General features: G+C 43.5%; 1 protein-coding gene across 4 annotated transcripts in view; it reads left to right on the plus strand.

Moving 5' to 3' along the window:
- The window catches only part of DYNC2I1 (dynein 2 intermediate chain 1), a 29047-nt gene that overhangs the window by 7018 nt on the left and 9688 nt on the right, over positions 1-12341 (plus strand). For all 4 annotated transcript variants that reach the window (XM_077303176.1, XM_077303174.1, XM_077303177.1 and 1 more), the window contains exons 6-14: positions 1078-1145; positions 1733-1793; positions 3669-3752; positions 4364-4613; positions 5730-5832; positions 8093-8222; positions 9049-9160; positions 10157-10242; positions 11255-11384. In XM_077303176.1, the coding sequence (XP_077159291.1) occupies positions 1078-1145; positions 1733-1793; positions 3669-3752; positions 4364-4613; positions 5730-5832; positions 8093-8222; positions 9049-9160; positions 10157-10242; positions 11255-11384 (1024 nt within the window). The remainder of the gene's footprint in view (positions 1-1077; positions 1146-1732; positions 1794-3668; positions 3753-4363; positions 4614-5729; positions 5833-8092; positions 8223-9048; positions 9161-10156; positions 10243-11254; positions 11385-12341) is intronic.

Raw genomic sequence — 12341 nt, forward strand, 5'->3', positions numbered from 1 at the left:
GACTTGGTATAACGTATGTTGCTTGAGCCCATTTTATCCTTACAACATTCCTGTAAAGTTTACTACTGGCCAAATCGGGGATAAATCTAATTGAAATAATTAACATACTCCTGTTTTCCCTTGCATTCCACGTTGGCATTTTCTGGTAATTTTGCCTTCTTTGCAGGAATCGATTTGTAGCTGTTTTTCCTCCCTTTCCCATCCATCAGAGTTCTTTGTACCTAGACTAGCATACAGACTCTGCATTTCCAAGTCAGATGTAACGTTGGTCAGCACAATTCTACTGCTGTGTTTGCTGTATGGGCTCAGAAGAGGTGTTTTTTTATACCTTGCTTTTCTTTACCTTAAGGAGTCTCAAAGAGGCTTACCCTCCTCTCCCCAGAACAGGCACTTTGTGAGGTAGGTGGGGCTGAGAGAGCTCAGAGAGAACTGGAACTGCTTGTTCCTTGCACTAGAGCTTTCAGGGCTGAGGGTTGTTTTGCCTTCAGAGCAAGTGCTGTATTGTTGCTCATCATAATTGGTTGAGACCATCTTCGGGTCTCCTGCACCATGTGCAACCAGACTCAGAAAGAGAGTGAACGGCTGTAGGAATCATTTTAAACAGCCCTATTCAGAAATAAGTCCCTTTTTATTCAGGAGGGCTTCCTCCCAGGAAAGTGTTCTTAAGCTAGCAGCCTGTGGCCCATTTATTTCTGGTATCCCTTCTCTTTATACTCCCGACGGCCACCTCCTCTGGAGCTTGGTGAAGGTATATTTTATTTCCCTAGTCCTTTATTATGTCTGGTTTTGTTGATTTGTGGTTAATGCCTTTCTTCTAGTGCTGCCGTCATTGCTATTATGCTTTTGTGCTCATTCTCAGCTAGAATTGGAATTTAATTATGTTGCTGTTACCATTATGTTTTCTGTGCCACCTCTGGAACGTTTACCAGGGAGGGTAAACTTATTTAAATAGATAACCTTTTTTCCCCCTGAAGAGGAAGACATCTGTGGTAAATATTGATACAAGGAGACCCCTTTGTTTGCTTCCTCCAGCCAAGAAGATATTGAGTCTTTGTAATCATAAAAATTATTTTTCAGCACAGCGAACACAAAAGCCAAAGGAAAAGCTCAAGGCATGAAGATGAAACTGACCACCTACATGAAAGGTACGTTGCTTTTAAATGCTTTATTATTTAGGAATGTGTTTTCACTGTCCAGAGCTGCAAAGACAGAGTTCATACTTATCCTTTCATAGTACTCATTGAAACACCACCATTGCAGGGGATTACTTCCTGCCTCTCTCATTTTGATTTGATAGTCCAGCGGGAGGGGTGGGGGGTTGTGGCTGTGTGGCAGACAATCTGCTTGACATGCAGTTGGTCCCAGACTTAATCAGTCTTCCAGGTGGGTCCTTCCTCCCTCCCTCCCTCCCTCCCTCCCTCCCTCCCTCCCTCCATCCATCCATCCATCCATCCATTAATTCATTGTTCCTCTTGATATTTGTGAAACAGCTCTGGGGGTGGAGAGTGTCCTGGTTGTCCGAGATGGAATAGGGCCAATCAGGGTGCAGCCAGCAAAGTCAAACTGCAAATGACCCCTGATTACCTGCTATGGCTCCTGCCACGAGGGGGGGAGAGCGAGAGAGAGATCTGGGCCTGCTGGTGTCCCCTGGGTCCTAGCACCCATTGCATTCCTGGTTGCAATGGGCTTTCTTGCGAATATATATATGTGTATATATATATTTCTCTTATAGGAGTTCAAAAGAAAAAATGAATAACCAGCCCAAGAGTGAAAAAGAAGATACAAGACAAGAAGTGAGACAGTTTTATTTTGTTGATACTGGAACACCTTTATGTTATGGGGATTGAAAAAACACAAAAGAAAAAACAAGGCCGTAGAATAAGAGAAAATTGAAGTACTAACATGAGCCATGATCTGGCCATAATTAAGGGCTTTTAGTCTCTATTAATTTCAAAGTTCAGCATTGCGTTTCCTTTCTGACATTGGCTTGAGTCTAGCAGAGCATTTCCATGGGCAAAATATCCACCCATAAAGCAAGAGCAATTCTGCGGGCAGAAAGATTTCCACCTATAAAGCATGACTTCTTGCTGCCTCCACCCCCCCCCCCCGTCCTGGACACATTTACTTAAAGCAAAATGGTTGACCATACAGGATTATGTTAAAAATATTACAAATAGCTATTGAAGTAATTTTCCCTGCCATATTTAAGACAGAGTGAACTATTTGAAAATAGATTAAATGTAACTGAAACTAACCATCATTCAAACAAACAAACAAACCAAAACTCCACTCCTGAACCCATGTCTGCCATTTCCCCAGAAAGCACTTTACTGGGGGCACCTTGTTCGGTGGCTATAACTCAGATTCCATATATCCAATCATCACCAAACGTGAAGGGCAGGTAGAGGTCAGCCAGGTATCCTCTGAGAGATTCGTGTCTATAGCATTCAAGGGGGGGGGGGTGTTCTACCACCATCGTAAGTGGTCCGTTTGGTGGCTAAAAGTTCATGATGCTTTGTAGTTCATGAATCAGGCACACAACAAACTACAAACCGTACCGCATTTTGCTGGTTTGTGCCTGTTTCTGTCTCTCACAACTTTAGTCCATTGCTCAAAGCTCAGGTGCTACAAAGGCATAAGTAGTTTCACATATTAAAGGATCAGTTGTAAATCAGTTGTTGTGGATTAATGCACAGTCATCCTTAAAGCATCTACGTCAGGGGTAGTCAACCTGGGGTCCTCCAGATGTCCATGGACTACAATTCCCATGAGCTCCTGCCAGCGTTTGCTGGCAGGGGCTCATGGGAATTGCAGTCCATGAACATCTGGAGGACCCCAGGTTGACTACCCCTGATCTACGTGACTGATCAGAACTTTAATTTTGGCATGTAAGTCTGGAGCCATGTGATGCACAAAAGTGAATAAACAACTAATTCTTGAAAATTATGCAGTTTATATAACGTATAATTATTATTGAGTTACCTTACCGTCAGAAGTTTTTTACTCTGGGGGGTTTGGGCTTGCCAGATGTCTAGTAGAAGTCAGTGGTCACCTAATGAGCCCAGGACCAGTTTGTGGATTCTTGGCAACGCAGTAGCCATCAGCACATGCTGCAGGCTTCTCACCAGCTGATTGCCACCCTTTCTGAATGTGCAAATTGCCTCTGGGATGCTGGGAATGATTTTCCTGATTCTCCTTCTGGAATAGATGTCGTGTTTAGAGTGTCAGTCTCGGACCAGGCACTGAAGCTCTCCAGATGACCTTGGGCCAGGCACAGACTCTCCGCCTAACCCTATCTCTCATGAATGTTGGGGGGAAAAGGAGTGTAAATCACTTTGGCTCCCCCAGTGGGGAAGAAAGGTGGGGTATAAATGAAGTGAAAATACAAAAATACTGTAGCCCCTTATGCCTCAAAGGCATTTTGTCCCCAACTTTCCCTCAACCGCCCCCTCCATCTTGAGCTTTTCAGGGATCGTAGGGGGCTGCTGGGGAAGGGGGGAGATGAGGGGGATAGATTTGCTTTGTGTTTTATAGGATTGAATCCGAATGCCATTTATCTAAGAGCCCAGAACAGCCAAATAAGGTCTCTTGGGAAATAAAATCCATTAATGTTTTGAGTTGCACGGTTACATAACCGTTTAATTCTCCCGTTGCATCTTCCTTGCTAGGAACTGATAAAGGACATCGCTAATCCCTCTAGCTCTGATGCAGATTATGATAATTATTCAGTGAACTACGAGGAAGACTTCGAGGTGAGTGTAAGCAGGCAATGTTTCAAGAGGTCAGAGGGATGAAATGAATGCCGCTGATCCAGAAGGGATGAGAATAGAGGAATTTTAATCTGTGCTCTCAGAGCCGTTTATGAAATCGGTATGTACACAATGGCAGATGCCACCACTACATACCACCTGTCAAGAGAACGCTGCTGGTTTTGAGCAGAAGAAACGAATACCTGTAAGAGATGGTTGCCACCTCAGGCGATTTAGTTTTTAGTCATGAAATCAGCACTTCTGGGATATAATAACAACAATAATAACAACAACAACTTATAATCGATGCTGCTACTGGCTATAGATGCTATGAAATGTTTTATAATGCCATTATTGTTTTAGTGATTTTGTTATTAATTGTATGATGTACACCGCCCTGAGCCTGTTTCCGGGAGGGCATTATAGAAATTCAATTAATAATAATAATAATATTATAATAATAACTGGAAGGCAAAGAGGATCTGCAGGTGCAGAACTGGCAGTGCATTAGCGATTGCTGACTTGCCTTTGTAGGGCAACATCTGAGGGGCCATGCTGGATTGAGGTGCTAATTCATTCTTCGAAAGAAGTAATTGCTCTTGTTCTTATCGAAGGATTATGAAGATGATTTTGACGACATGGATGAGGATGATGTCGATGTCAAGGGTCAGGGGAATGGGGAGCGAGAAGAGGAAGAACAAGGGTCAGGAGAAAACGTACGGAAGGCTCCCGTAATCAAGAACTCAGAAATAGAAGAGATCCAGAAAGCGATCAATGCGGAAAACGAAAGAGTCCAGACCTTCCACCCAGAGCAAAGGAAGAATGAATTTATTCCAAAGGAGTGTGAAAAAGAACTGGGAACGGGTATGTGAAGAGGCACTTCCATTGTTTGTTGAAAGCATTCCCATGCTGCCTTTTTCACCCAGATAGGACCCTCAAGACAGCAGACTCCAGATCGCAGAAACATTTCAGGTGTTAAATGTTTACAATACAAATATGTGTAAAACCTTTAGGAAAGTTAAATAAAACACACAAAAGCATAAAACACATAGACAGGGAGGAGGGATCATAAGAGTTAGTGAGGGAACGACAAACAAAACAAACATGTCTTCACCTGCTGGCAGATGACAACGATGGAGGGATATAGATGAATCTCCTGGGCAAGAAGTTCCAAAGTTTCGGTGTCATGACTGGGGGGAGACCCTTTCTGGGTTGCTGCTCATTTAGCCTTGGATGGTGGGGACCCTTGGAGTAAGGCCACCAAAGATGACTGGAATGGATAAGTTGGTTCATTTGAGAGCAGGCAATCTGTAAAGAATGATCACCCTGGTCTATATAAGTCTTTAGAGGTCAATGTCAGTAACTTGGATTGGGCCCAGAAATTGGGATCCAGTATGGACTGGAGGACTACACTCTGTAAGACCCACTGCAGTCAACGTTCTTGCAGCAGTACTCTGTACCAGCTATGGCTTCAAGACTATCTTCAAGGGAGGCCCGTGTGGAGTTCATTGTAGTTATCTAGATCTTACCAGGGCATCCCCTACAGGCTTTTAAAAGGGTTTTTGGGGTCCTTACTGGCAGTTCTTTCCCATTTGCATTCTTTATCTTCTTTAATTGTATTATAGCTGTTATTCAGTCTGCAGGAATGGTATCCTGTATTTGAAGGCTTTCTCACATCAAAAATTCATACTTGTAGAATACTATCATATAAGGAACCAATAGGCCAAAACCTTTCTCTGCCTTGCTCCTTTTACATATGAAGGGATTTTTGACACACACAAAGGTTCAAACATGGTCTCGCACCTTCCATCTCAGGTGTTGCTGGTTTTGCCCCTTTAAATTGGTTTGCAAGTTATTATGCAAAGGTGGAATGAAGTTCCACTGAAGTTAACAAGAGTTATTTTCACATAATACATTTATGATATGTACATTACAATTTCCTGTTTTCCTTTGTCGATAACTTTTCTTCTTCTCCAACAGAAAGACAAGATTCACCCAGGAGAAGTCCTGTTTCTGGAAAGTTCATTGATTTCCAAATCGCCAAACAGCGGCAAAGTATCAGAAAGGTTGCCAGTGAGCAGAAGTATGTGGTATTACAATAGACTCACTGCATGTATCTGTTGCACGGTTGTTTTGCACGTAACATTTAAAAATTTTTGTACTGTACATCTAACAAAGTGCAATAAAAGTGTTTTTATGTGGAATCTGTGTGTGCTAGGCATAAATTGATTGAATGCAACATCCAGTAAGAGTAGAGATGTATTTGCATGACTCTAGAATCGCAGTTTTCTGCAGAGATGCCAGAGAAGAGACATTCTGGCCATTTTCAGGGGGCATCTTGCAAGGCATGGGACATAGACTGGTATGATCATTTTAGACACTCTCAGTTTATATAATATAGGAATGCAAGGACAACCCACTATTAGATCAGAAGTCATTCTAGTCTAGCATCTAGCCACCAACAATGGCCAGCCAGATGCTTCCAGGAAGCCCACATCCAAGACATGAAATTACTGGTGGGCTGGGGACTTTCTGAGACATTTGGTTGACCATTGTGTGAAACAGCCTACAGGACTCTATGGACCATTGGTCTGATCCAACATGACTGCTCTTAATATGAAGGCAATAGTTGTCCTGTACTGTCTACTAGTGCTATAGTGCTTCTGAATTCGGAAGTTACCTTTAAGTATCATGGTTAACAGCCACTGATAGAGCTGCCCTCCATGGATGTATGCCACCCCCTTTCAAAGACATCTAAGCCAATAAATGCTACTATATTTTGCATAAGGAGTTCTATGAATTCCATACATTATGTAAAGCAGGGGTAGTCAACCTGTGGTCCTCCAGATGTTCATGGACTACATTTCCAGATGTTCATGGACTACGTTTGCTGGCAGGGGCGCATGGGAATTGTAGTCCACGGACATCTGGAGGACTACAGGTTGACTACCCCTGATGTAAAGGACTGTCTGCCACTCATGGCTGACCCTGAATTCTAGTACTGAGAGAAGAAGAAACAAATTCTTCCTGTCCAGTTCCATGGTATCTGAAGAAGTGAGCAGTGACTCACAAAAGCTGCCAGAAATTTTGTTAGTTTTTAAGTTGCTTCTGGACTCTTGCACCTTTCTGCTGCTACAGACAGAGTGACAAGAGAGAAACAGAATCTATCCAGTGGCTTCATAAAGCTTGAAAAGATAAAGAGTCTCTTATGTTATTTATTCAGGCTTCGACTCTGCCAGAACGGTCTCTAGATTTGTTTTCCGTTTTCAATCTTTCGTCAGTGGCAGTGAGTCCGTCCTTGTTAATATTTTAGTATAATTAGGCAAACGCTCCTGTATCATGGAGAGTCAAGGCTGTGAAAAAGGAGATCAAGAGCTCACAGCCTTGACTCTCCATGATACAGGAGCATTTGCCTAATTATACTCAAATTGTCTTTTTCCTGCTAAACTGTATCGCATCACTACTTTCTTGCATTTATTTTGGTCTGACGATGGAAAGAGACAACAGGTCACAGCCAACTTAATGGCTTTCAAGGCAAGAGGCAGTGGTGGCTTGTGATTGCCAGCCTCTGTGTAGCAACCCTGGAGCTTGTTGGCTGTCTTCCTTCCAACTACTAACAAACTGACCCTGCTTAGCTTTTGGGATCTGATGAGATCAGGCTAGGCTGGGCCATCCAGGTCAGGGTCTGCTTCTCTTTAGCACTGGACAAAACTCTCTTAGTTACTCTTGGAAAAACTGATCGTTTTCAGCCTTGACTAAGCCATTTCGAGTACACTATCAGGCTATCATATGATCACTACTTTGGAGCAGGGGGATTTTCTTCCTAGCTCACCTGAGCATCTTCCTGTGATCTTGTCCCTAAATATTTCTCAGAGGGGTCTTCCTAGCAAAAAGAACCTGGAAAACCAGTTCCATTGTTCATTTTCTCCCTTCTTTTCAGTATATTAGGTATTTGGGATTGTATCTTCATAACATAAGTTGAACTGCAGCATTCGTCACATTTTCAGGCGTATGTCTAAGTTGTTTTCAGGATGCAATTAAATTTGTCCAGTGTGAATGTGGCAATTGCGCACCTGCAAATGTGTATCGCACAGCTCTCTGTTAATTGTGCTCTCTTGGTGGGGAGCAAACCCAGTTTGCTCCTGTATAAGGTGTGAAATAGCCCTCAATTTCAGTAACATACTGTCAAGGGCACAGGAGCAACCAGGGTTTCCCAGCTGCAGACAATATAATGACTTTCACTTCCTTCTCCTCATGAATGCATACAAAGAGCGCAGGATCAAATCCCAGTGTGGGTATAATTTCTGCTGATTGGCGTTTTACTTTCTTATAATTTTTTCAAGGAAACGCAGTCTCGAAGTGCTTCGCCTTATCGACCTCGACTTTTCGGTCAGCTTCTGTTTGTTGGATTTGCCTCCAGTGAACGAATATGACATGTACATCCGGAACTTTGGGAAGATAAACACCAAGCAGGTAAGGAGCTAGGCGTTAAGGCAGGGGTAGTCAAACTGCGGCCCTCCAGATGTCCATGGACTACAATTCCCAGGAGCTCCTGCCAGCCAATGCTGGCAGGGGCTCCTGGGAATTGTAGTCCATGGACATCTGGAGGGCCGCAGTTTGACTACCCCTGCCTTAAGGAGTCTAACATAGTTAGCCTGATTGCTTGCATTGGTGTAGACCAGGGGTAGTCAAACTGCGGCCCTTCAGATGTCCATGGACTACAATTCCCAGGAGCCCCTGCCAGCACTAGTGATCTCGAGGCTCATGTTAATTTCCTTTTAAGTGATTTTTCTATGGGGGAAGAAAGTGGAATCGATGCTGCAGAGGACAGAATACAAAAGGCTGTTTGTCAGTTCTAGTGCTTTTTGTCATCAGTGTTATCTACAGCTGAAAAGGCAGATGCCTAATAAATCTCACCAGGCGTAATGGATTGTACGTCTCCTACACTATGATCCTGGGGGAAACACAGTCGTAGTTCAGACATCCAAGTTTCCATAGAACTCAGTCAAATCAGGTCAAGATTAATCTGCTTGATTCTAAACAATTTTTCGCCCCCTTCAAATTGTGCAAATATTTGGGTCAGGTTGTTGGGAGCCATATTCCAATATTTTGTTCCCAACATCGGTAGCAAAAAGAAATATTATTGTTAAATCGTAAACCAATGTAACAATAAAATTGAGTGTGTTGTGTGGCTTGCAGAGTAGCTCGGGGTAGAGTAGGTTTGTGTATCCAAGTGGAGCGCAGCTGCAAATGTTTGAAGCCAGCAAAACTCACAAGTAACTTAATCTTTTGATTTCAGGCTTATGTTCAGTGGAATGAGGATAATCTCGAAAGAGATGTTCAGACTGAAGAAATAGAGACGCAAGAAAAATGGACACAGCATCCCGGAGAAACTGCCATTGTGTGTGGAGGTGATCAGAATTAGTTATATATAAGTGGGGCCCCTCGGTGATGAACCCAGGGGCGAGTTTATTAAAAGAGAACTCCCTACCACTTTGGCTCTCTCAAACACTGGAAGTCTTTTTTTTTTTTAATTGTCAGATAATTATGCGTGCGCAATTATGCCTGCACGCCGCCAGGAAAATAAGGTCCAAATTGTGTAACTAGACCTAAGGTTCTAATGTCATATTGTATACTATGATGTAGCAAATGTATTTGATACCGTTTAAGTCTTTTATGACTTTATGAGATTTTTTGTGTATTATATTTCATCTGTTTAAAATGGCCTGTGGCCAATCCATAAACCAGTTACAGTGAGTAACTCTTGGAAGGCGTAACGGTATTGTTGCAATTGCCTAGCAGCCTCCGGAAACGGCACCTGAAAGCTCATAAAAGTAGCTATAATGTCTCTATCATTTGGGGGAGTTTTAATTTCCCAGATATTAGGGGGGGAAATTCTGGGTTTTGTGCAAATCTGGGACTTCCTTCAGAGCTGTTGAGAAATCTGCTCTCTCAGTCTCTAGCTTCATTTGTTGTTGCACACTCTATGGCAGGGGTAGTCAAACTGCGGCCCTCCAGATGACTATGGACTACAATTCCCATGAGCCCCTGCCAGCTGGCAGGGGCTCATGGGAATTGTAGTCCATGGTCATCTGGAGGGCCGCAGTTTGACTAGCCCTGCTCTATGATTTGATCCAGAATTAGATCTGCGATGGCTGCAATGCTAAGAACACTTTCCTACAAGTAAATCCCATTGAATAGAATTGGATTGGCTTCTGAGTAGACTTGTGTAGGCTTGTTGTCTACAGATATGCTAAGACAGTGTACTTCAGAGAAGGTTAAAAAGATAACACTTCACTCTGCCCCTCCTTTCTCAAGCAGTTTTCAGTGCAAGCGGCTCGTGGAGCTTTTTGTGCGGTTTGTTATGGTACTTTGGTCCCCATTTGCAAATTCCTGTCTCATTTCAGGTCCAAAGAGCAGCAGCGATGTATCTGTCCTTACGCCAAAGATCGATTCCCAAAGACTGGCAAGTTTCCTGCGCTCTGCCTGTCAGGTATATCATGGAGCTACATATATTATTTTTATATGTATATTTTAGCGACAGAATGGTTGTATGTGTGTATACTTTCTGCCTCTTGGAGATCATCCTCTAATTAGCCAAGGAAAGGTCTAATGCAGACATAAATTGCACTGGAGTCTCTTTGCACAATCGGTTTTTCCTTCATGCCTTTACGGTAACAGGGAAAGAATACACTCCCGCCTGAGAGCCAGCTTGGTGTAGTGGTTAAGAGCAGTGTCCTCTAATCTGGGAAACCGGATTTGATTCCCCACTTGTCCACAAGGCAGCCAGCTGGGTACCTTTGGGACCACAGAGTTCTCTTAGAACTCTCAGCTCCACCTATCTCACAGGGTGTCTGATGTGAAGAGAGGAAGGTGATTGTAAGCCTCTGAGACTCCTTTGGGTAGTGAAAAGTGGGGTACAAAACCCCCAGGTCTTCCTGTTCAGTTAAAGCAGCACAGGTTTCTGCCCCCATTCCCTTGTTCGGGTTCGATTCTGCGCTCCCCCACATGCAGCCAGCTCGCCACAGCACTGATAAAGCTGTTCTGACCGGGCAGTAATATCAGGGCTCTCTCAGCCTCACCCACCTCACAGGGTGTCTGTTGTGGGGAGAGGAAAGGGAAGGCAATTGTAAGCCACTTTGAGATTCCTTTAGGTAGAGAAAGTGGCATATAAGAACCAATTCTTCTTCTTCTTCTTTTTTCTTCTTTCTTCTTTCTTCTTGAATTCAGTAGCAGCTAAAGAGACCAACAAGATTTTGAGGGCATCAGCTTTTGAGTGTCAAAGCTCCCTTCATCAGATTGAGAGCATTGATTCGTGAAAGTTTATACCCTGAAAATCTTGTTATCTCTAAAGGTGAGACTGGAATCTAATCTAATTGTTCTACTGTAGACCGCACAGCCCAGCCTTTGAAACAGGAGTCACATATTTTGAAAGCCCAGGTTTCTCCCAGCTGAAGGGAAAAGGAACAGTTTATTTCATTCCTGTAAATAATTATTTTGTAAAGGTGGTTGCCGTTTTGCTTGAGGAAGATCAGGTCGCAACACAGCCCAGACGGAATCTAAGATCACGACAGACCAGCATGTCTATTAGCGATAAATGCTTCCAGTTAAATACCAATCTGCCTTTCCTGCAAGGTAAGAGACTTTCCCCTTCATTTTGGAAAGTCTTGTTTTTTTTTTTTTTTTGGGGGGGGGGGTTGCATGAGGTTAGATCATTGCTCAGAGTAAAAGTGAATATATTGATACATTGCATAGCGAAAATCCCCATGTTTAGAGGGAAGTATAACTGAATCCTGACTGGGGACAAGCAACCAGGGAAGAGCATCACGTTCTTGCCTTGTGTTTGATCTTTTGGAGGCATTTGATTACTCAGCTCAACTCGATTCCCCCAAGGCAATTCTTACAGCGTCACATTGTTCCTTTGGTCCATCCACAGCTCTTGTAGAGTTCTGCCCATGCGCTTGGTTAAAGATACACATCTGGTCATTTCTCAAGATTTGCACTCATCCAGGGGCACAAGTCTTGCCTTGTGAACTAACCATGCATGCTTCACGTGTGACTCCCTCAGTTTCTCTAATACGCTTTCAACCACCCTCATTTTGTTAGTGTTGAGAAGTGTCAAGCTAAGCAAAACAACAACAACCAAATCCTCTATGTTCAAAGCACAATTGGAACCGATCTATAGAGCAGACTTTCTCAACCCTTTTACCATTGAGAAACCCCTGAAACATTCTTTGGGCTTTGAGAAACCCCTGAAGTGTTACAAACGTGCAGAATATGGTTGTGAAGTATTGCTGTGTATATGCCCACCCTGGGGCCCTCCCGTTCCCACCCCTCCAGGCCTATCATTAGTCATTAGGAGGGGGGGCAGGTTGACATGACCATTTATGGTCATAAGGTAAAGGTAAAGGTATCCCCTGTCCAAGCACCGAGTCGTGCCTGACCCTTGGGGTGACGCCCTCCAGCGTTTTCATGGCAGACTCAATACGGGGTGGTTTGCCAGTGCCTTCCCCAGTCATTACCGTTTACCCCCCAGCAAGCTGGGTACTCATTTTACCGACCTCGGAAGGATGGAAGGCTGAGTCAACCTTG

This window comes from Paroedura picta, chromosome 11 (genome assembly GCF_049243985.1).
Source record: "Paroedura picta isolate Pp20150507F chromosome 11, Ppicta_v3.0, whole genome shotgun sequence".
NCBI classification, from domain to species: Eukaryota; Metazoa; Chordata; class Lepidosauria; order Squamata; family Gekkonidae; genus Paroedura; species Paroedura picta.